Here is a 24,411-nt window from a genome sequence, read left to right as displayed (position 1 = left end):
TATTTAATATTGGGTGATTAAAAGTTCGTAGCGTTTTACAAAAAAACTTTTTTTTAGTAAAATTCAAGTATTTTTCTTACTGTTAGAGTAAAACGCTACGAATTTTTTTCTACACTCAATTCTAATATAGGAACTTTTAATTTGAACTTTTATTTTGAACGTTTAATTCTAATTATTTTGAACATTTCAGACAACATTTGCGACATCACTATTTTCCGTTGCTCGTTCTCTATCATTTCGTTGTTTCGCAAAGCGTAGCCACTCTGCAACAACGTTCTCAAATTCTGCTTCAGTGAACGTCGCGTAACATAGTATTATCTCTTCTGGAAAAGAAATAACATATTTAATAAAATTGTTACAATAAAAAGTTCTAATTTATTGATATAACATTTGTAACGTACTTTTTATAATTTGTATGAGATGTAAGTTTGAAACTTGAAAATTTTGTCGCAGTCCTTTCCAGGAACATCTCATGGAGTATTGATTTATAAATGTTTTTTTAAGAATACGAAAAATGTTATCTTTGGCGTTATTATCACCCGTTTTTGATAAAAATTCTTTTTATTAAAACAAAAGAACAGTAAATAAATGTTATATATATATATATATATATATATATATATATATATATATATATTCAAATTGGTATTAAAGTGGGATTTTTACTATGGTCGCCATATTGGGCACGAGTTAAAATCTCAGTAGCATTGTAAAATATTGAAAAATGAGTACGATAGTCTTGTATAATTTATGTTTAACTAAATTGTATTGGAAAACTTAAAAGTTAAATTTGTAAACTTACGAACTGTATCACAGCATCATCTGATGCTTTCAATAACGCATCAAATTCCTTCACGACTGCAACTGTTGTTAATGGTAAATATGGTTTTATAAGATTGTCCTTAATTTTATTAGGACTTAAAGCGCGGTGTTTCAACGCGTTTTCTATTTTTATTAATCGTTGCAGTATCTGTCTTTGACTAACATTCGATGCTGCTTGCATACGCAACATTTGTTGTATGTCAACTACAACAGAAAAAAAATTATGTGTATAAAATGATAGCTTCTAAGTTGAATGCAAATAATATACAAAAATGATTTACTATTTACAATAAATACGTCTTCTACGTTTTCCATGGGAGTGTTATCTAAAAAATTTCATTAAAGTTTACATACAAGTGTTACAACAAATATTTGGCAATATTAATAATGTAATGTATATACCTATTATTATTGGAGCATCAAAAATATTAGGACGTTCATTCTCCTCGTCTTCCATCACTGTGTCTTTTTCTTTTGCAATTTAAACCATAAAATCCAAGTTTGAAGGAGCTCGCGGTGGTGCCTGGCCAATATTGCTCTTGTTAAATGCGCAGCTTTTATTTATTTGTTTTTCTGTAAACAGTTTAATAATTTTATTTCAATAATATATATAAATATATTGAGATATAAGAAACAACAATGCAAAATAATTATATAGCAATTATAAACAAAGTATACGGTACGTTTACTTTGTACACTTTTATGCTAATAGCGTCATTCTATTTTTATTGCTCATTACTCTAATGAAAATTTTTCTTATAATTTTTATACGAAATGAAACATTTTTCAGAAATACTCAGAAAGTCTACATCTCTTAAAATTTTTTATACATATACATTTGAAGAAATTGTGCGATTTTTCATAATATTTAATTTATAATTTAAAAAAAATACTTTTAACGTTTTTAGATTTTTTAACATTTTATTAGAAATTATAGAATAACCAAAATTATAGAAATTTTAATGTATAAATATAATAGAAAGATCGTATTAATCAACCGAATACTAATAAGTATATCAATAGTAGGAATATATCTATCACAGGTATGGTTCTTGACAAAGATAGATAGGACTGCAAGAGCAATAATAAAGTCCTGAGGCATTCAATCTAAGCCTTCGAAAATGTTTTATTTAGTTAGTAAAATAAAATAATTGTAAATGACTTGATTTAAGTAAACATAAATTTTTATTAATATTATAATTTTATTATTTATTTGGAAAAGAACCACAACCAGATATATATTTAAACAGCTTGTCTAAGACTAGAAGATCTTCTTAATAAAAACGTTAAGGAAATTAGCAAGTTTAGAAGTGCTTATTCTATAATACAGCTAACAAAATATACATAAATGTAACAAGAAACGCAAATTGTATCTTACAAATAAATTAAATAAATAAATGATATATGATTTAAAGAACGTACACACAAATCACATAAATGCTAATAAAGGTATGAATATTTGGAAACATATTTATCATAGGAACGTTTCCTGACAAAGATAGATAAGTCTGCAAGGCAATAATAAATTGCCAGAAGATTCCCTCTAAATAGTTTTCTAAAATATCGTATTTTGTTAGTACGGTGGTATGAATTATAAATGGATTGAATCAAATCACATAAAGTATTATTAATCTTATAATTTAATAATAATAATAATTATTATTAAACCAATATGTGAACGCTTAGTAACGTAGATAGAGTATCACTGGTAAAAAAAAAAATAAATGTAATATCAAGAAAATAATACACCGAGTATATAAAAGTCTACCTTCCAAAACGCGAGAGTATTATAAATTCAACACAAAGTGTCAGTAAATAGTCATACGGACATACAAGCAATGTTTACCACATTGAGCAGCATCAAGGCCACATTCCAGCTAAGAAACAGCCATATATTAGTTTTCCATTCAATTATCTGTTTGAATGTATTAAGAAAGAGCATTCTGTTACACAGCATAAATAAGTGCTTTTCAGGAAATAAAGTGGCAATTATCTATGTCTAATAAACAAAAGAGAGAATGGTATGAAAAGTAAAGACATAATGAATGATGTCATGCTAAATCAGATCAAATTATATAGTAATTCTTGATAAGAGAGAATAAGCTGTTCATAAATATAGTGCATGGTTATAGGCTGTTTAGTGCAATTAACTGATACCATAAGCACATTTTTGAATTATAGGATTATAAGCTTAGTAAAATAATATTACAAAAAAAAGCATTTGTCAAGAACGAGAGAAGATTATAAAGGAATGTGGCGATAGTTATACTTTTCTCCTTTTCTTTTTAATTAATCAATTAATAATCAGAAAAGTGGATAACAAGAATTATATTATAATAAGTATTCATCATTTTTTTTTTATGCCAAGATACTCGAGAGTACTCACCGGCATTTAAATTTGTCGAGCGTCAAATAGTTGCAGTTCGTTAATATGGGATTCTTTCTCCTCTTATGAAAGATCAATGTTCTCTTCTTGTAAATATGGGTATACAGGCTATTGTGTTTTATAAAGTATAATAACCATGGACTCCGTGTGATTATCGGCGGCTCAAAACGCTTCGTGCCTCGTGTTGTGTTCGGCTTCTGCCATTAAAATCGTTCTAAATTTTTCCACTTCTTCTCTCTAGTCGACTAGTTTTCGTAGTCCAAGACGAGAGAGCGATGAAAATATAAAGAAAAGCTCCTTATGCTTCTGAGCTTAGATGGTTTGAGTTGAGCTGATTTGATATAACGCCCAGCTCAGAAGGATGAAGCGAATTATATACTGGTAAGGATCACACAGAAGAGAGCAAGCAACCGTTCGCCTCGATGGTTCAACGCGGAGAAAGATCAACCGTCCATTGTCTTCTCCAAGGCTCAGTACAAAGTCCCCTCCGTCTCGCCTCTCACAACGAAATCAAGAGATTAAGTCTGTTCAGTGAATTATACATCTAGAAGTCTGTTCGTGTTGCTCGGGCTTTTTGTACGTACTTTCAATATTTTTTAAATGTTTTTTAGATATTTATTAAATATTTATTACGTTTTTTAAATATTTAAAAAACATTTTACAAATATTATCTGCTGATTGGGCTGTATCTTTGTTAACTCTCTCTTTCTGTCTTCTACGCTTGAATGTATATTTATCTTACTTCAAGTACAAAAATATTTGTAATTTTAAGCAACGCGAATAAATTTATAATTATAAATTCATATTTAGATGACTTACAGGAGTAAAAGGTTGAGCAAAATTTATCATTTAACATGTTACATAACACTTACATTGCTGTTATTTTGTTATTGCCAGAAGGTAACGGACAATATAACTATTTCATTACAGAATTACATAACGTAAACAAGAGACAATTATATAATCTTAATATAAATCGGGTATAACAACTGTTACATTGAGTGTTATTTCCACGTTATATAACATTTATATTTGGTGTTTGCTGGGGATATACTGGATTATCTTCCAGTTATAAAGCCTTGGATTTCCAAATATAACCAAGTATAGAAATCCATTTTAAAACGTATTTAGTACAAATCATGGATTTCCAATTGTGACTACTTTTGCATAATTTTGAAAAGATGTACTGGATTATCTACCAGTAATCAAGCCTTGGATTTCCAAATATAACCGCATACAAGTATTGTACGCGGAATTGTATATTGCATCCAATCTCTATCAGCACTGAGTTTGCATATAAAGACGTGTACGTATATCGCTATCTGGAATTCCATATAGTGTTTATTTTCAATTGAATACGTTAATGTACATGCAATTACAGACCAATCTTTCAAATCAAACTCATACTAAATCTTTATACTTATTTAAACACGGAAATCCTTACATAAACCAGATTACTGAACTTCCATGTAAAAACTAGTAAACTTTATGCCGTAAATTTCATACTTGTTCAAATTATGGACTTGGAATTATGAATGTAAACGGATAAGATTTATATCTGGAACTCCAACTAAATACCATGAACTTGGAATTGCGTGTATAATCAGATTTAATTTTTTACTTGGATGAATTTTGTGTCAGTTAAGACTTGATTTGTTCAGATATGTCTTGATATGACCGTATATAATTTTAAATCTGGACATATCTGGAATTTTTACCAGGGATGGTATTTGGCCTCCGCTTGATTTGTTGTCTGGCTGAAATAAGCAACGGGTGCCCAATGGACTTTTATCCGTTTTTTGTAACAATATTGCTCCGAGGACCTGCGCGCTTGCATCGGTATGCAATTAGCTTTCGAATCGTAAATATTCAAAATCGGATAAGAAAAATATTCATCTTTAAATGTTTGAAATGCGGGTAAGCAATGTTCGTCAAACTTAAACGTAGCAGATTTCTTTAGTAAATCTTGCAGAGGTTTTGCTTTACGAGAATAATCCTTAATAAATTTGCAAAAGTAGCCTACCAATCCCAGGAAGCGCTGGACTTTGTGTATGTTTTTTGGAATCGGAAACTTTCTAACCGCGCCGGTATGACGTTTGTGTTAGCCGAAAGAACGTAACCTAAAAATTCGATTCTTTTTCTTAAAAATCGACATTTTTTATAGTTTAGTTCCAAATTATATTGTTTTAATTTTATCAAAACTTTTCGCAATATTTCCAGATTTGATTTGATTAAATCTGATACTATTAAAATATCGTCTATATACACGATTTTATTATATACATTATTTTATCTTCTCTTATTAGCGGTTGCAAGATGTGCATTTATCTTTTTTGAAACTCGGCAGGGGCTTCGCAGTATTCGAACGGAAACTGTATGTATTTGTATTGCCCATCGGGCGTCGCAAACGCGAAGAACTTTGTGTGCTTGGAATGGACTTTAAGGTGATGAAATCCGTTCTTGATATCGACCTTCGTGAGAACGTTTTTATTGTTTGTGCGCAAAAGGCCTTGCTCTATTACGGGGAACGGATACTTTTGCTTGACGATCCTGCTGTTTAGCGGCTGAAGATCCATGCATAGGCGTGTCATGCCGTTTTTCTTTTTGACTGGCACAATGCGAGTGTAATAAGGAGAGATACTTTCTTTGAGAATTTCTCGTTCGAGAAGATCGTTAGTGATCTGTCTGATTTGGTTTCGCTCCGCCCAAGCAAATTTACGTGGAGCGTACGCGTATGTCGAGTGATCCTTGAGATTGACTGTAACGTAATAATCATCATCTGGTTTTTCATCAACCGGTAATTCTTCGATTTTAATTAATAATTTCTTTAAATGATTTTTGGATTGCTCATCGAAATCTATTGTTATGTCATCAAACGTATACGAGCCGTTTTTGCTACACGCGATTATTTGTAATAACGGTTGAGGAAAATTATTATTTGCAAATTCGACGACCGATTCAAACATAACCGAAACTTTATGTTTATTAAGAAAATCACGCCCAATGATGATGTCTGTGGACAGGCTGTTGTTTGATAATACGTGTAAGTCAGTTTCTAGGGTCACCTCGGGTATTTGTTCTAAACCGATTTTCATCTGATAACAACCGAATATCGCTATTGGCATATTATTGATAGCTCTGGACGTTGTATTTGTCTAATTCAAGGGTTTTGGAGACTTAAGATATTTTGCGTAAATATCAGAGCAAATAAAGCAGATGGGGCTGCCAGTAGAATGTAGAGGTCGGTTCAAATTCAAAAGCAACGAATGGGGGGGGGGGTAAGGTGTGCGGGAGAACTGTAGGTGCGGGAGAGAAGATTGCGGAGGTATGACTCACACACGTATTTGTACCGTTATCAGTTTTGATAACAAGGGCAGTGTACCGGCCAATGTTCAAAATAGGGGGGCTTTGTCAGGAGCGACATACCTATGCACGTGATAAGGTAACCCTCGGTGTCCGAATTTGAACCAATTTATTATCGTTTGCGGCAAATTTTGCGGAAGCGCGCTGGTCTAACGCCGCCGCCGCCGCGCAAAAAGGAGAAATAATAATAATAAATAATAAATAATTTAGAAAAATTTACCCGTTTTCCGCCACCGCTGCCCTTAACTGTCGCCGCCTGCTACCACCACCGCCCGCCTGCTACTGCTGCCCACCGCCACCCACCGCCACCCACCGCCACCCACCGCCACCCACCGCCACCACCCACCACCACCACCAATACCACCATCACCCCATCACCCACTATTATCACTATTGTTCTTTGCCCTTGTCTTTGTTCTTCTCTTTCTCCTTCTTCTTCTCCTCCTCCTCTTCTTTCTGAATTTCTGGAGCCCGATCGCAAAGGTCCGGTTTGAGTCTGACCTTGGGCCCTCTGACGTGTAATATAGCTGTACCCCGACCACAAGGAGCAACTTCGGGAAGTGACGCAAGGTTGCGATTTAGATGAGGCCGGCGTATAGAGGGCAAGTCTATACGAGGGAAGGCCAAGCAGCCATCCCCGCGGCCAACTAGAGGCTCCTTGAAAAAAAAGTTGATAAACTTGTTTCAATAAACTGATTACTGATTAGTAACTGATGATATTTTATTAGTTAACTGATGAAATATAATCAGTTACTGATCAGTAATCAGTTTATTGAAACAAGTTTATCAACTATTTTTTCAAGGGGCGGAATAGCTCTTCTTTGTCCACCATAAAAAATAGGTTCATCGGGCAAACAATTTTCATTGTCTACGGGCAACACAACCACGGCGCAACCACAAACGGCTGGTTCTTCCAGTTTAAGTATACGGTGACAGGCATCCAGCGCACCAAAACGTCGCACGATCTGGAAACCGATAGGCAGAAGAGGTTCAGGAGTCATCAAGCCTAATTCGATTTCTGGAAGCGAATTTATGGGAATATACGGACAGTAATCCATGATTATTTTTTTGGTCATATTCTTGCGCAAGCTCGACTAAAACTGAAAAGCCGAGCGAGAGTATTCTCCGTCGCTAAGGGCCATGCGGCCCTTCGTAAGGAGTTCTATATCATAAAAAGTTTATATTATAAACAGACGATCTATTTCAACCATTTGTCTAAAGTAACCTTAGACAACTGAGTAGTTAAAACACTTGTCTTAACCCGATTTTATTCTCGTATACTCGCATCTTTTTTCTTAAAATATTTCAAAAATTAATATTGCGGTATTAATATTAATGTATAATTGTGGATTTTTGGAAGAGGAAGAATAAAAAAGGTTGCAATTTAAATTTAATAAACAATTTTTTATTGCCTCTTGGTTTGGATACATTGTTTATGCTAGTAAAAAATAAAGCTAAGAGCTCACAATCGCTCAATGAGTTGACGCATATCAAAGATATTGTCTTCGCATATCGCTTTTTCTTGATTCATTATATTGGACGCGATGTTTAAGAATTGTGTGTACCTAACATCGACTGTATCAACGATTTTAACCAAGCGCTCGAACATTATGTCGATACACTCGTACAGACTGAATATACGGCGTAACGTTGATTCAATCATTGTCATGTACACGTTTGAAGATTCAAGACGTATGAGCCTAACGTCATTCATCGCACTAACTTTGATCGTTAACGGTCCGACACTTATAAAATTGTCCTTGTCATTTTGAAGCAATTTGGAAATGTTCCATCAATGCTTGTAGAGTCCTTTCCACGTTTCGAGAGACAGTATCAGTTTTCGTCCTCGATGATCTTCTATGGCGATCTTCATGTAACTTTGTGGACCAGTGTTCCAATCTTCAAAAACTTATAACACGTAGCTGTTAGAGCGTAACGTCTAATCAATAAGCGCACTGTACGACGCTCCATCGAAATGCTGTAAAATACAAAGTTACTCGCATAACGTTGGATAAACGTTGTTAGGATATCGAAATTTACCCGTTGCATTCTTTCTTCACTTTGCTACTGTACAATGTGTTACCTCCCCCAAAGTACATTGCAAACCGTTCGTTCATTTATTTGAGTTTCTGATGAAATACTGATGTTGTAAGAAATTATGACGTTTATTTGAGGATTAATGCTTCTGCATTTCTTAAAGGAGAAGGAAGTTTTTCTCTCAACCTTTCAATAATTTCATTATTGTCGTTGCACATGTCACGACACGTTTATGCTTCTGCATTTTTAAAGGAGAGGGGAAGTTTCACCTTCTTTTCAATAATTGCATCATTGTCGTTATCGCTTAAATATGTCACGACACGTTTTTTGCGTTCCGGCAACGTTGTACAAGAACGAAACGTTAAACATAACGTACATGACGTACGTAAAATATGAAACGCTAAATAAAACGTGTATAAGAACGTTAAACAAAATACGAACAACCTCTATGAAACATAAAAAAACATTGGAGAAACGTTGACGTAATGGCAAGGCAAGAAATAAAAAAAAAACATATCTTATATACTGCTTATGTTTATTTGTAGTTAGTTGACCCACCAATTGTAAAGTTTGAATACATTTTGTTTAGCACAATGTTTTTGTGAACAGTGTTTTCCCTATTGTATAGTATTAATAGCATCTAATTTATTGAGAGAATCCACGTCTTCGTAATCCACAATCAGGGTCTCGATGTACACGTGATCTCAATAATCGTCCTGAATTAAATCCCTGAGCCATTCTCGTTTCTTGTGCCCCTTGACGAATATGATATCGCTTTTGCCATTTTTAATACCCAGTACAGCTTCTGTGATTAATTGTCTCATTTTCCTGTACGGAACCGTCCCATTGTTCCATTGTAAGCCATGGTGAAAAGTATTCAACTAGGATATGCAGGACCTTTCGGATTTTGTCAACAATTACCATGACTTAGAACTCTCAAAGTTGTAATAAAAGAGAATGTTGCCTTCTATGAGCGCTGCAAATTCTTTTACGACGAAACCTCTTAATCGTTTAAGGGGATAAGCTTTCAGGTCCACAAATGTCGGCACGGGCATGTTGCAGACGAAACGAAGACTGTGGTCCACGTCAATGTATTGTAGATTAAAAATGCGCAGAATTAGGTGATTTCGCGCACAACGTTTGCCAACAATTTATACTAAATCACGCGAATATGTATTATGAATGCATACGCGCCGGGGTTCTCCGGCATGTTATTTTTAGTTTTGAATTTTATTTGCACGTCAACGGTTGCGCTCTTAATCGATTTGACTTGCCGACAGCAATCAATTAATACAATTAATACAAAAACTCTGTTTAGAAAGTTGGTGACGGTGAGATTTGGCTCGAGATACTTGTATCTGAGGGAGGTTTTGCAGAAACGCACGTACATCTGGTACAGAAAAGCCTTTCTGTTTGTGGCAAAATCAAGATCCATTTCAAGGGAAGTAGAATGCAATAACGGGTTCTAACTGAGGGTCCTAATGGAAAAGGGGTTGCGGGGAAAGGGGGAAAATTTTAGGTCGCGCAGGGGTACCTAATTGGAGATGAAGTCACGCGGGTAGACCTAACTAACAAGGAAACATAGGGAAGTGTCCGCCTCAGATTAAAACGAGTTTTTAATATGTTGTAGTACAGATAAAAATAAGGGACACGTATTTTTTTATACGTGCCCATACGCACTTTAAGGGGGTGAAATACCAATTTGAAGAAAATCGGTTTCTTTCTTTCGAAGCGTATGCCGTCGAAACTATAAGAGATAGAGAAAAATGTTTTAAATGAAAGTTGAATGGCTTGAAGAGTAATTTATAACAGCGTAAAAAAAAATTAAAAAAAATTTTTTTTAATACTTTCCTCCACCACCCATTTTTTTCAAAATTTTTATTTTTTTTATAAGCAAAATAAAGCTTAATTTATTACGAATTCAACGGTATATGACAAAGTTACGATACAACATTCCCATTTTCCAAAAATAATTAAAAACTTCTCTATACGCACGGTACGCGCACCCGTCCGCGCGTTCGTGCGCTACGGACATGACTCCCTCCGATTTCGACGTGCCTTTAATATGTTGTACAGATTAAAATAAGGGACACGTATTTTTTACATGTGTCCTAATACACTTTTAAGGGTGAAACACCCCTTTGAAGAAAATCGGGTTTTTTCTTTCGAAGTGTGTATCGTTGAAACTATAAGAGATAAAGAAAAATGTTCTCAATGAAAGTTGAATGCATGTTTTTCCCGTATAAGATGACAAAAACATTTCGAGGACAGTCTGTGTCTAATATGAAAACGCAGACATTGAGTAAAACATTTACTACAAAATAAAACGACACTACACTAAAGAATAACAACAATTACGGTGTTGTAAGATATTAATTTCTTGTTTAGAAAATAATATGTAATTAATATAAGTTAAACATTTATTTACTAGTCTACATGATTCGACTAGAATAGTTGTTTTCTTCAACATTTTACAGATAAGGAGACTTGGATTACAAATTATTACTCACACATTCCATATCTTCACTATCTAACGCCAGCTCATCAACTAACAACAAGAGAAATAACATAAAACTAATTAAAAAATTAGTTAGAAATTTCATCTTTTATACTGCATTTATACAATTCAATTAAAGTGTTTATTAAATTCCATTTGTGTAGAAATATGCATAACCACGCTACTGGTGTGTGCACTTAGGGTCATTTCCTATCTTGAAATAAAATGTTTACGTCTCGGCAGTATTGACATGTATAGATTCAAGAGTTACGTATGTAAAGAAATGACCCAAAGTGCACGCGCCAGGAGCGTGGTTATGTATATTTTTACACTAATGGAATTTAATAAACACTTTAATTGAATTGTATAAATGCAGTGTAAAAGATGAAATTTCTAACTAATTTTTTAATTAGTTTTATGTTACTTCTCTTGTTGTTAGTTGATGAGCGTTAGATAGTGAAGGTACGGAATGTGTGAGTAATAATTTTTTGTAATCCAAGTCTCCTTATCTGTAAAATGTTAAAGGAAACAACTATTCTAGTCGAATCATGTAGACCAGTAAATAAATATTTAACTTATATTAATTAGATATTATTTTCTAAACAAGAAATTAATGTCTTACAACACCGTAATTGTTGTTATTCTTTAGTGTAGTGTCGTTTTATTTTGTAGTAAATGTTTTACTCAATGTCTGCGTTTCCATATTAGACACAGACTGTCCTCGAAATGTTTTTGTCATCTAATGCGAGAAAAACATGCATTCAACTTTCATTGAGAACATTTTTCTTTATCTCTTATAGTTTCAACGATACACGCTTCGAAAGAAAAAACCCGATTTTCTTCAAAGGGGTGTTTCACCCTTAAAAGTGTATTAGGACACATGTAAAAAATACGTGTCCCTTATTTTAATCTGTACAACATATTAAAGGCACGTCGAAATCGGAGGGAGTCATGTCCGTAGCGCACGAACGCGCGGACGGGTGCGCGTACCGTGCGTATAGAGAAGTTTTTAATTATTTTTGGAAAATGGGAATGTTGTATCGTAACTTTATCATATACCGTTGAATTTGTAATAAAATAAGCTTTATTTTGCTTATAAAAAAATAAAAATTTTGAAAAAAAATAGGTAATTGGTGGGGGAAAGTATTAAAAAGAATTAAAAAAAAAATTTTTTTTTCCGCTGTTATAAATTACTCTTCGAGCCATTCAACTTTCATTTAAAACATTTTTTTCTATCTCTTATAGTTTCGACGGCATACGCTTCGAAAGAAGAAAACCGATTTTCTTCAAAGGGGTGTTTCACCCCCTTAAAGTGCGTATTGGCACGTATAAAAAAATACGTGTCCCTTATTTTTATCTGTACTACAACATATTAAAAACTCGTTTTAATCTGAGGCGTCTGTAAAATTTTAAGAAGAAAAATTTATAATTATTTTATTTTATTTGTGTTCTTTTTCAAATTTGTAACTGTTACCATTTAATTATTTAATATTTTTGTATTATACAGAAGGACACACAATACCAGCCGGTTTCAACGTACTTATATTACCATATTGCACACACCGGTTATCACATCATTTTTCTGTTCCTCATGCATTTAAACCAGAACGTTTTAGTAAAAACTCAGAAAAAAAGGCATCAATTTGCCTATATACCTTTTAGCATGGGATATCGCAACTGTATTGGTAAGAAAAACAATTAAATATACAATAGATACATAAGATGAGAATACATGAGAAATATATTGTTTCTTTTTCTTATCTTTTTTTAGGAAAAAACTTTGCTATGTTTGAAATGAAAACCATTATCAGCACTGTTTTAAGAAACTGCCGATTAGAACCAGTCCTCGGTAAGGAAAAGATAATACCTAAATTTCGTGTAACGATTAGGGCACAGGGGGGCCTTTGGATTAAAGCAAAAGCCCATGATAAATGAGAATTTAATTTTCATCCTGGCGGTCGGGTTAAGTAGTAACGAATTTAACACTTATTTTTATCGTTATCCTTTAACACGACTAAAAATGATTTTTTTTAACTTTTATTGATCAAAATCGGCTTCTGAATCTAGATAAGGAGAACTGCAACGATTTTTAAAATCAAAAAGATTTGACGTCGAATTATTAAAGGATTTTCGCAGTTTAAAAAAAGTATTCATTAAATTTAATACGGCGTTACCCAGCAGTGTATCAGTCGAAAGACTACTTACAAGGAAACACAGGGAAGTTCTTCTGTATAATACAAAAATATTAAATAATTAAATGGTAACAGTTACAAATTTGAAAAAGAACACAAATAAAATAAAATAATTAGAAATTTTTCTTCTTAAAATTTTACCTAATTTCACATCCATCTCGAGTGGCCTTGCAAATAATGGCACAGTAGGATATAATCTTAAACATTCATTGATACACATTTCTAAATTTTGCATTTTGTCTAGATCTTCCTTAATTGGTGATCTTTTATTTGCACCAAAAATTTCGTTTAATTCCGAGATACATATTTTTTGCCATTTAGAATTATTAGCTAAGTGGGAAAGAGTTATTGCTACAGTTGTGGCAACCGATTCTTGGCCGGCCAGCATAAAAGTGCAACATTGTTTAATAATATCATGCGTATTAATTTCCGAATTCTTATTAATCATGTATTTAATCATGTACTGAAGTAAAGACAGTTTTTCAGTCGTACTGTCGTGGTTAAGGGAACCGTTATTTTGTAGAAATTCCTTCATTTTTCTATTGCAAAACTCAATTAGATATTTCTGATTGCGTTCTTCCGCTTTTCCAGTTGCCGTTAATCGATAAAACCAATCGATTAGTAACCACGGTCGCGTCAATCTATATGTCAGCGTAACTTGGTTCCTGTTTCCAAAGCAAATGTTAGTGATTGTTTACTGTAACAAGTTTTCTAAACAAAAAACACATCATTTTTCGACGGAATACTTACTTTCTAAAGTTATCCTCGCCGTCATGGTATTGCTGGCTTGAGGAGATGCCCAAAATTGTCTCTGAAATAAGTATTATTATGTTACATGGTTCTACGAGCCACGGCGCGACGTAGTATTAATATGGTACGTTCCATACTTTCATGATTTGCATCCGTTTTTATTATTGCCATGCATTCATCATTACACGTACCTCTCAATATATCATAGACTGAATTATTAATAAACGTGGTGACGTTTAAATCTTCTCCGTTCTTCTCAAGCAATTTGTCCACTAAACGATCAGCGCACTCATTAAACGTTCCGATAAATTTTGGTGAACCATCTGGATTGAAGAACGGTTGTAAAATTTTCCGATATATGGACCATCATCGACGTCTTGCGTAATGAGATCTTCGCCCAGAAAATTTCCGAGCAGCTTGTAAAGAGACGTCTTCTGTCTGTGTTTCGAGATCCCGAGTATCTTTTGAATATCTTTTGGCTCGATGATCACAACGTATGGTATAAACGTTAACCAGATGTGGATAATGCGATCATAATTTTGCCTTTCGTTTATTATTCTTTCAAGCACTAAAAAATCAATTTTTTTTATGTATGTCACATTATGTTACAAACAATTTATCATTTTTAATAAGATAACTTGGAAATCATTTTATTTACAGACCGATATAATACTTATAGTCCCTTGCAAAAATAGTATGTTATAAGATGTTTGCTTAATCTTTAAACACACCGATCCTGTAAAATACGGAAATAAATTTTTGGGTCTGGGAGACTTTTTCAACTTTGAGAAGCTATAACTTTGATTATAATCAACATTTTTCTACGGTTTTTTTTTTAAACAAAAGTTCAAAATCTCAGGAGTGTGACTGCACAATCGGTATTGCGGAAAAATAATTTATTGTAAAGTTATAAAAAAAAACCGCTAAGCAAAAATGAGAAATTGATCAAAAATCTACTTTTTCTTCAAAAAATCATATCTTCGCAACAAAAAACATTTAAGGACTTTCAAATGCGGCGTTTTAAAGCTAAAATGTCACACTTTTAAAATAACATTTGGCAAAGTCATTCCTTTTAAAAATTATAATTATGTAACATAGAGAATGAGGTATTTTTGGGCATCTAAAAATCCATTAAAAAAAAAAATCATATCTTTGCAACAAAAAACTTTGAAAAACTTTACAATACGGCGTTTTAAAACTAAAAACTTACACTTTCAAAATTATATCATTGTCATTTCTATTAAAAAATGTACTTAGGTAACAAGGCGAATATGAGGTATTTTTGATTAAATCATGTCTAAAATTGAAAATTGATGTGTTTCATGATATATTTCGAAAAAAACTCCTTTTTCTACAGCATTTTATAGTATTTCAACTTTAGACAGAGTATATGCAAATAACATCCGCAAACCGACCTGTTCGAACGTATTTTGTCCAGCTTTTTTGTGTAAAATATTCACAAAAAAAGTTTCGCTTACACACTATAGGGTCGCATTGACCCTAACAAAACTTTGCTGCCGTGCGATTCGAATTCTAGTTGACCAAAAAAGTTGATCAACCATATCAATCGAAAGAGATTTCAAACTTTTTTTACGTCTTGGTTCGAACCTCCTATCTCATCCCGTCTTCACATAGCAAGCGTTCGAAACTTCATATGGGGTCTCTCAGACCCACTTACGTGTTTAAGGGTTAAGTGTTAAGTAGATGTTTACATGTAATTTTGAAGTTTTATTGAAGTATTTATGAGGTGAAAATTTAAACGTGGAATTATTTACGAAATTGTCACGCCCGGCGTAGGGAATGTGTACTTTGTTGTTCTTTTTTCAACGAAATTCAACAGGAAGCTGAGCGGAAGTCTTATAGTTGAGTTCTCTGGCGCAAGAGTTCGACAGCGAAAGGGAAGAGCGCAATTACTGCAACCCAATTCAAAGAAACTTTCCAATTGCTAATATCAGAGCGCCAACTAACGCGGCAGCTCGCAGACAAATATCGCTTTTTTTTATACTTCTCTCCCCCCCTCTCTCTCTCACTCTCTCTCATCTCTATTCCACCAATACGTTTATGAATATATTTTTCTTTCTCTTTTTCTTTTAATTACTACATAGGCGAGACCGGGGCTATTCGAAAGACGGGGCAAAATGGAAACATTTTTTTACACGTTAAAAATTTATTTTAAATACTGTAAACGCGTTCTAATATAACGACGCCGTTTACAAAGTTTTGTTGGTAACAGCATCATATTGCAGTAGTAACAGTGAAAAATGTATTTTACGAGAGTCGAAGTAATTTTTGACAGTCAGTATTTCTTCGAAATTTAAGTAAGATATGAGGGTCATTTTTAAAGTAAGAACCGATTGTGTATCGCGTCCGCGGCAGCTGTCACGTGACCTCCATTTAAGGTTAGCCACTCTTGGTCAGTCCTCGGTCTGTGCCTCCATTAAGTTTCACGTCTCTGTCGGTGTTGGTTATGTGATTATACTACTTTGTTTGTCGCCATGTCAATCAGTAATCCCACCGATTGTGAAGTGCGCTCTGTTATTCGGTTTTTAAACGCGAAAAAAGTTCGCTGAAATTCACCAGCAGCTTGTTAAAGTTTATGGTGAAGATGTAATGAATGATGAAAATGTGCGTAAATGGTGTAGACTTTTTAATGAAGGAAGGACAAATGTTTATGATGAAGAATGATCTGGGCGGCCTACTGTCATCAATGAAGATTTGACACAAAAAATTGATAAAGAAATTCGCAAAAACAGGCGTTTCACTATTGACAAGCTTCATCCCGGAAATTCCCACAAGTTTCAAGATTAGTAGTTTATCAAATTGTTACTGACATACTTCACTACAAAAAAATGTGTGCAAGATGGATACCAAAAATGTTGACAAAAGAACACAAAATAAAGCGTATGGCACATTCTTTGTCATTTTTGGAGCGCTATCACAATGATGGTGACGAGTTCCTTAGTCATATTGTGACCGGTGTGGATTACGTACTACACTCCAGAGACTAAACGTCAATTCAGTGAGTGGCATCATTCAAACTCCCCAACGAAACCACGAAAATTCAAGCAAGAAACTTCAACACGGAGAACCATGGCCATGGTTTTTTGGGACCGGAAAGGTATTCTTCTGATAGACTTTCTGCCAAGAGGAATGATAATAAATGCTGAGAGATATTGTGAAATACTAATACAACTTAGGCGCGCCATTAAAAACCGCCGGCGGCGACTGCTCTCTAGCGGCGTCGTTCTGCTTCACGATAACGCTTGGCCTCACGTTACAGCAAGAACAGAAAGGCAACTGTTCAATTTTCATTGGGAATTACTGGGCCATCCACCCTGATTTAGCACTATCGGACTTTCATCTTTTTCCAAAACTTACGGAATTTCTTGGTGGAAAGCAATTGGAAAATGATGACCGATTAAAAATAATTGTTACTAACTGGTTTAACGGTCAGGTGGCAGAGTTTTTTGATGAGGGGATCCAAAAGCTGGTGTCACGACTTAACAAATGTTTAGATATTAATGGCGATTATGTTAAAAAATGAAAAAAATGTTCATATTTTAAGTTGTAATATAATTTACGTTTATAATTAAAGTTTTTCTTACTCCATTACAAAATGGTTCTTACTTTAAAAATGACCCTCGTATATAAGATTCCTTTTAAAAACTTGAAATATATCGTGTCTAGTTAAATGTATTTGAAACATTTCGTGTTTACTTTTTGCTGCGTGGTTTTTATTTTTGTAGATCATACACAATCATGCGCACAGTTAACGTTGGAGCTATTCAAAACACCAAATCGTTGTTTGGATGATTTTTTCTTTCATATTCGCGTTCTATATACCAAAATACGCAATTTAATACTTAATAGTTGTAATTACACGAAATACGAATAGTCCCTAACTTATTCCGAAAACGCTAAAGCAATAATATTCTTTATTATGTTTTTGTATTCTTTTATTGTACGTAACATTTCTTCATAATACTATATATCGTTTTTTGAATAAAACAAACACTTAACAATAGCTTTTTTACATTTTTTCATCTTAAAACGTACATTTCAGAATATTCCCGGACTAGCTTCAAATTATCCCGAGCTCGGGGCTGTTTGAAACACTTGGCACTGGTCGACATTTTTATATGTAGTTCAAATAAATTTCTATCTTCTATCTATAAAGGCATGTGAAGGGGAAGGTATAAGCTTACAAACCGTCGAAACTTTTTTTTAATGAATACAAGACTCAGGAGACCCAAAGGAAAGAAAGTGTTCCAAAAAACCCCAGGCTCTTTTATTCTTAAGTATACAATACATGGAATATTTTTTTATCACATAATTTTTCTATATTAAAAAACCCCACACAATTTGAATGAAAAAAATATGGGTCTATTTTTTTTAGTTTTTAATATGTTATAATTTGCTGATGAAAACTTAATTGACTGACAATGTCTTTTTTTACATAAATTGTACGAAATTCTTTCTTTGTATTTATTGTTATATAAACGCTTAAAATTTTTTTAACAAATATTGTTGAAAAAATTTAATTTTGAGATATAAAATGTGACGAGATTTAAAATCTAAAAGCAATGTTTAATCTAAATTTTTATAAAAGTTACATACTATAAAAATATTGTAACAAACCGCCTTCCGACCCCCCCCAACCCCAACTCCTGGACCGCCTAACCGTCCGAGCCGTCCGGCCGAACAACCGCCGGACGGCAATTATCGGCACATAGCGCCTAATAAGATAATCAACAACGGAGCGAACAAGCGATTGCTCCCGCGCTTTCACCTCCGCGCGCACGCGCTCCCGTTCTCGCGCCGTCCGCAGCCACGCTCTACACCCGTGGCCCGAAGCAAGAGACCCGAGATGGAGTGGCGGGGACGCTGCCGTCGGACCGCTCCGCCGTAACACTCCGCACATCTCGTTGCCTCAATTCTCGGGTATATAGGGCGACGTTCGCCGGAGGCAGGGACCTTATCCGTTTCTGGCTGGTCCACCGACTAGAAGCTCCTAGGTTGCTACTGACAAGGAAACACAGGGAAGTGTTCGCCTCAGATTAAAACGAGTTTTTAATATGTTGTAGTACAGATAAAAATAAGGGACACGTATTTTTTTTATACGTGCCCGTACGCATTTTAAGGGGGTGAAACACCCCTTTGAAGAAAATCGGTTTTTTTCTTTCGAAGCGTATGCCGTCGAAACTATAAGAGATAAAAGAAAATGTTTTAAATGAAAGTTGAATGGCTTGAAGAGTAATTTATAACAGCGGAAAAAAATTTTTTTTTAATTTTTTTAAATACTTTTCTTCACCATTTACCTATTTTTTTTCAAAATTTTTATTTTTTTTATAAGCAAAATAAAGCTTATTTTATTACGAATTCAACGGTATATGATAAAGTTACGATACAACAATCCCATTTTCCAAAAATAATTAAAAACCTCTCTACGCACGATACGCGCACCCGTCCGCGCGTTCGGAAATGCGCTACGGAAGTGACTCCCTCCGATTTCGACGTGCCTTTAATATGTTGTATAGATTAAAATAAGGGACACGTATTTTTTACACGTGTCCTAATACACTTTTAAGGGTGAAACACCTCTTTGAAGAAAATCGGGTTTTTTCTTTCGAAGCGTGTATCGTCGAAACTATAAGAGATAAAGAAAAATGTTTTCAATGAAAGTTGAATGCATGTTTTTCCCGTATAAGATGACAAAAACATTTCGAGGACAGTCTGTGTCTAATATGAAAACGCAGACATTGAGTAAAACATTTACTACAAAATAAAACGACACTACACTAAAGAATAACAACAATTACGGTGTTGTAAGATATTAATTTCTTGTTTAGAAAATAATATGTAATTAATATAAGTTAAACATTTATTTACTGGTCTACATTATTCGACTAGAATAGTTGTTTTCTTCAACATTTTACAGATAAGGAGACTTGGATTACAAATTATTACTCACACAATCCATATCTTCACTATCTAACGCCAGCTCATCAACTAACAACAAGAGAAATAACATAAAACTAATTAAAAAATTAGTTAGAAATTTCATCTTTTATACTGCATTTATACAATTCAATTAAAAGTGTTTATTAAATTCCATTTGTGTAGAAATATGCATAACCACGCTACTGGTGTGTGCACTTAGGGTCATTTCCTATCTTGAAATAAAATGTTTACGTCTCGGCAGTATTGACATGTATAGATTCAAGAGTTACGTATGTAAAGAAATGACCCAAAGTGCACGCGCCAGTAGCGTGGTTATGTATATTTTTACACTAATGGAATTTAATAAACACTTTAATTGAATTGTATAAATGCAGTGTAAAAGATGAAATTTCTAACTAATTTTTTAATTAGTTTTATGTTACTTCTCTTGTTGTTAGTTGATGAGCGTTAGATAGTGAAGGTACGGAATGTGTGAGTAATAATTTTTTGTAATCCAAGTCTCCTTATCTGTAAAATGTTGAAGGAAACAACTATTCTAGTCGAATCATGTAGACCAGTAAATAAATGTTTAACTTATATTAATTACATATTATTTTCTAAACAAGAAATTAATGTCTTACAACACCGTAATTGTTGTTATTCTTTAGTGTATTGTCGTTTTATTTTGTAGTAAATGTTTTACTCAATGTCTGCGTTTTCATATTAGACACAGACTGTCCTCGAAATGTTTTTGTCATCTTATACGGGAAAAACATGCATTCAACTTTCATTGAAAACATTTTTCTTTATCTTTTTTAGTTTCGACGATACACGCTTCGAAAGAAAAAACCCGATTTTCTTCAAAGAGGTGTTTCACCCATAAAAGTATATTAGGACACGTGTAAAAAATACGTGTCCCTTATTTTAATCTGTATAACATATTAAAGGCACGTCGAAATCGGAGGGAGTCACTTCCGTAGCGCATTTCCGAACGCGCGGACGGGTGCGCGTACCGTGCGTAGAGAGGTTTTTAATTATTTTTGGAAAATGGGATTGTTGTATCGTAACTTTATCATATACCGTTGAATTCGTAATAAAATAAGCTTTATTTTGCTTATAAAAAAAATAAAAATTTTGAAAAAAAATAGGTAATTGGTGGGGGAAAGTATTAAAAAGAATTTAAAAAAAAATTTTTTTTTCCGCTGTTATAAATTACTCTTCGAGCCATTCAACTTTCATTTAAAACATTTTTTTCTATCTCTTATAGTTTCGACGGCATACGCTTCGAAAGAAGAAAACCGATTTTCTTGAAAGGGGTGTTTCACCCCCTTGAAGTGCGTATTGGCACGTATAAAAAAATACGTGTCCCTTATTTTTATCTGTACTACAACATATTAAAAACTCGTTTTAATCTGAGGCGTCTGTAAAATTTTAAGAAGAAAAATTTATAATTATTTTATTTTATTTGTGTTCTTTTTCAAATTTGTAACTGTTACCATTTAATTATTTAATATTTTTGTATTATACAGAAGAACACACAATACCAGCCGGTTTCAACGTACTTATATTACCATATTGCACACACCGGTTATCACATCATTTTTCTGATCCTCATGCATTTAAACCAGAACGTTTTATTAAAAACTCAGATAAAAAGGCATCAATTTGGCTATATACCTTTTATCATGGGATATCGCAACTGTATTGGTAAGAAAAACAATTAAATATGCAATAGATACATAAGATGAGAATACATGAGAAATATATTGTTCCTTTTTCTTATCTTTTTTTAGGAAAAAACTTTGCTATGTTTGAAATGAAAACCATTATCAGCACTGTTTTAAGAAACTGCCGATTAGAACCAGTCCTCGGTAAGGAAAAGATAATACCTAAATTTCGTGTAACGATTAGGGCACAGGGGGGCCTTTGGATTAAAGCAAAAGCCGCTTAACAATGAAATAAGGGGCGGGGGTGAGTGACGAGGGAAAATGTAGGCGCGGGTGTCAGGACCGCGGAGTGGGTGGTGATCCGCGAGGCCTGACCTGGGAGTGGGGGAGTGGATGGTGATCCTCATGGTGTAGTGGATGGTGTCACCTACTGACTAAGAGGTGAGACTGATTGAAAGAATGGGGAAATCACCCGTGCGGTATGTAACCGCTGAGATGATGGTGGGAGATAGGGAAAGCCCGTAGTTAGAACTAGTGTATTATATTTTTATAAAAACGCGGCGATTTTTGTGGCGCTTTTTTGCTGCGTTTTTTTGCGCCGATTTTAGTGGTGCTTTTCACGGTGTGCAATTTTGCAGATATTTCCGCGGCGCGCAATTTCGCGGGGTCCGCCGCTTCTGCCGCCGCTACCGCCCTCGCGGCCGCCTCTGCCCCCGCCGGTGCGCGCAAAGAATAAATATTAATAATTTTTTTGTACCCACCCAAATGTTCGACGACTATATCGCGCTTCTTCGAGAAAATAAAAAAATATTTTTTAACCTTACTTCTGTCGCCGCTTGCGCCCACCACCTCTGTCCACCGCGGCCACTGCCACCGCTATCGCCGCCGCTGCCTCCGCTTCCGCCACCAACACCGCCACTACCACCGCCACCGCCATCACCACTATCATTAATTCTGTCTTTCGTCCTTCTCCTTTTCCACCTTCACCACCTCCACCTTCTCTATTTCCTCCTCCTCCTCCTCTTTTTTCATCGAATTTTCTACTTGAATGCAGTGAGATTCCTCTGCATCCTCTGCCAGGATGCGTCCTGATATATTCCAAAATATCAGGATAATAAATGAGGGGAGGAAGGTGAAGATGTTAAACAGATTTAAAACATGCACATCGTTTTGAGAAGGGAGATGTCCGTGAAGGACGGATTCTGCGGCAACAATAATTTTCTCTAATGTATGGATGGGGAGGGGATAGAGAACTCTGTGCAGGTAATCCTACATCAGCTCTAGTCCATTACAGAGTTCTGAATTCATTTTTTCAAACTCACTTATCACTCTCGATGTTAATGAAGCGAGGTTAACACGATTAAGACTGAGTAATAATCACTGAATAATAATACATTTTTGCTCTGAGTCTAACGAATTCTGTAATGATTATGCCATTGTTTTCATCTTTCATTAGACCGAGGACTTTTTTATTCACGAGAGACATACCATACGCGTTGTTTGCCGGATAATCGCTCGTGTCATATCTCGCTATATCGCGTTTCATTGTTGAATAACAATCTTCGTACTCGAGGTAATAAACAAGACTGTCAGTGTCTGTATACATTATTTTGCACTTGTTTTTATATAACGGAAGCATATATTCGTGATGAAATTAGTACAAGCAGATTTTTGATATGTCAAGTATTCACATACCCACGTAAATCGGCTTATTAAACTTCAGTTCGAGTTTACGCAGTTCGACGGCAACTACGTTTTTCGCAAAGACGCTGCGACTATGAAAGTTGGGCTTTGCAATTATTGCTTCCGCGCTGTAACGTCCTTCCTATTTTGTCAATAATTTCACGTCTACTTAATTACGTACGTTTCCCATAGTTTTTCCAAACACGGCATTGTTCATCAATTTGTACAAATTTTTTTCAAAATCATTTTTTGCGTTTATTCTAAATTTTGTATTTAATACGAAATGATATATACTTAACAGTAGCAAGATATTTTGTAATTCTGATTATATAAGCTCGTATTGTAATATATGTTAATATAAACATAGAAGTAACATAATTAACAATTATAATTATATAATTTAAAACAATATATGCGCAAGAGTGATATTGTTCGTTTTTTTTTTTTCCCCTTTGTGTCATGTCTAACGCTACAAAAATATATATTGATAATAATGTATGATCTGACAGTTAACATAAAATAATATAATTTCTTAAGCGCTAACAAGTACGCTTGGTTATGCAAGTAACATGTTATTGCGGTTGTACCTTATTTTTAGGTAAAATGGGGACTGTTGGGGCCATAAAAGTATGGCGACCATTGAGATTCCTCCATAAGTGCCAATAGCAATTCCATTTAGTTCGAGACCACTCAGAGGGATCTCCAAAGAGGCAAAATTGTGTTTTAATAACGTTGTATGGCAATAAAGTATCTTTGTAATAGAATATCCTTGTTTTATCTTTTCTAGTTTGCAATCCTGGTTTCTGAAATTGTCTATAATAGTTTAACATTTCGTCCTTGGACAGAATGGCAGACAACCATTCTGATCTTTTTATCGCGATCCTATTGTCTTTCTCCATAACAAAGAACTCTATTTCTCCTTTGTCTAGAAAATCTACGCTACAGCATCGTTTTGTCGCACGATACCCGGAGAAATGGTAAAAATACACGTCAACGCCTAATCTGAGACTCAACTTAGCAGCGCTTCGCAGTACCTTATCGAGAGCGGGAGGTAATGCGAGGTCTTGCAAACTG

The 24,411-nt window shown here is 34.4% G+C and overlaps 1 protein-coding gene and 1 pseudogene across 3 annotated transcripts; both read right to left on the bottom strand.

Moving 5' to 3' along the window:
- Nucleotides 1–125: 125 nt before the first annotated feature.
- On the bottom strand, nucleotides 126–3,698 carry LOC105207039. 3 transcript variants are annotated; one of them, XR_005574905.1, is made up of 6 exons: nucleotides 3,209–3,697; nucleotides 1,225–1,395; nucleotides 1,104–1,148; nucleotides 803–1,026; nucleotides 402–557; nucleotides 126–323 (listed from the first exon to the last, which is right to left on the bottom strand). XR_005574905.1 is itself a non-coding variant. In XM_039449786.1 (5 exons), the coding sequence occupies exons 2-5, from the start codon at nucleotides 1,277–1,279 to the stop codon at nucleotides 315–317; spliced, it is 333 nt and encodes a 110-aa protein (XP_039305720.1). In that variant the 5' UTR covers nucleotides 1,280–1,395; nucleotides 3,209–3,697; the 3' UTR covers nucleotides 126–314. The 3 variants fall into 3 exon arrangements, 1 of the variants encoding a protein (XP_039305720.1); XR_005574906.1 differs by lacking the exon at nucleotides 1,104–1,148 and having other exon boundaries at nucleotides 3,209–3,698; XM_039449786.1 differs by lacking the exon at nucleotides 402–557.
- Nucleotides 3,699–13,142: 9,444 nt separating this feature from the next.
- On the bottom strand, nucleotides 13,143–22,591 carry LOC105202494 (annotated as a pseudogene).
- Between the last annotated feature and the right edge of the window lie 1,820 nt (nucleotides 22,592–24,411).

This window comes from Solenopsis invicta, chromosome 1, assembly GCF_016802725.1.
Source record: "Solenopsis invicta isolate M01_SB chromosome 1, UNIL_Sinv_3.0, whole genome shotgun sequence".
Classification (NCBI taxonomy): domain Eukaryota; kingdom Metazoa; phylum Arthropoda; class Insecta; order Hymenoptera; family Formicidae; genus Solenopsis; species Solenopsis invicta.
Note: the sequence above shows the minus strand (reverse complement) of the source record. Positions and strands in the feature narration are given on the sequence as shown.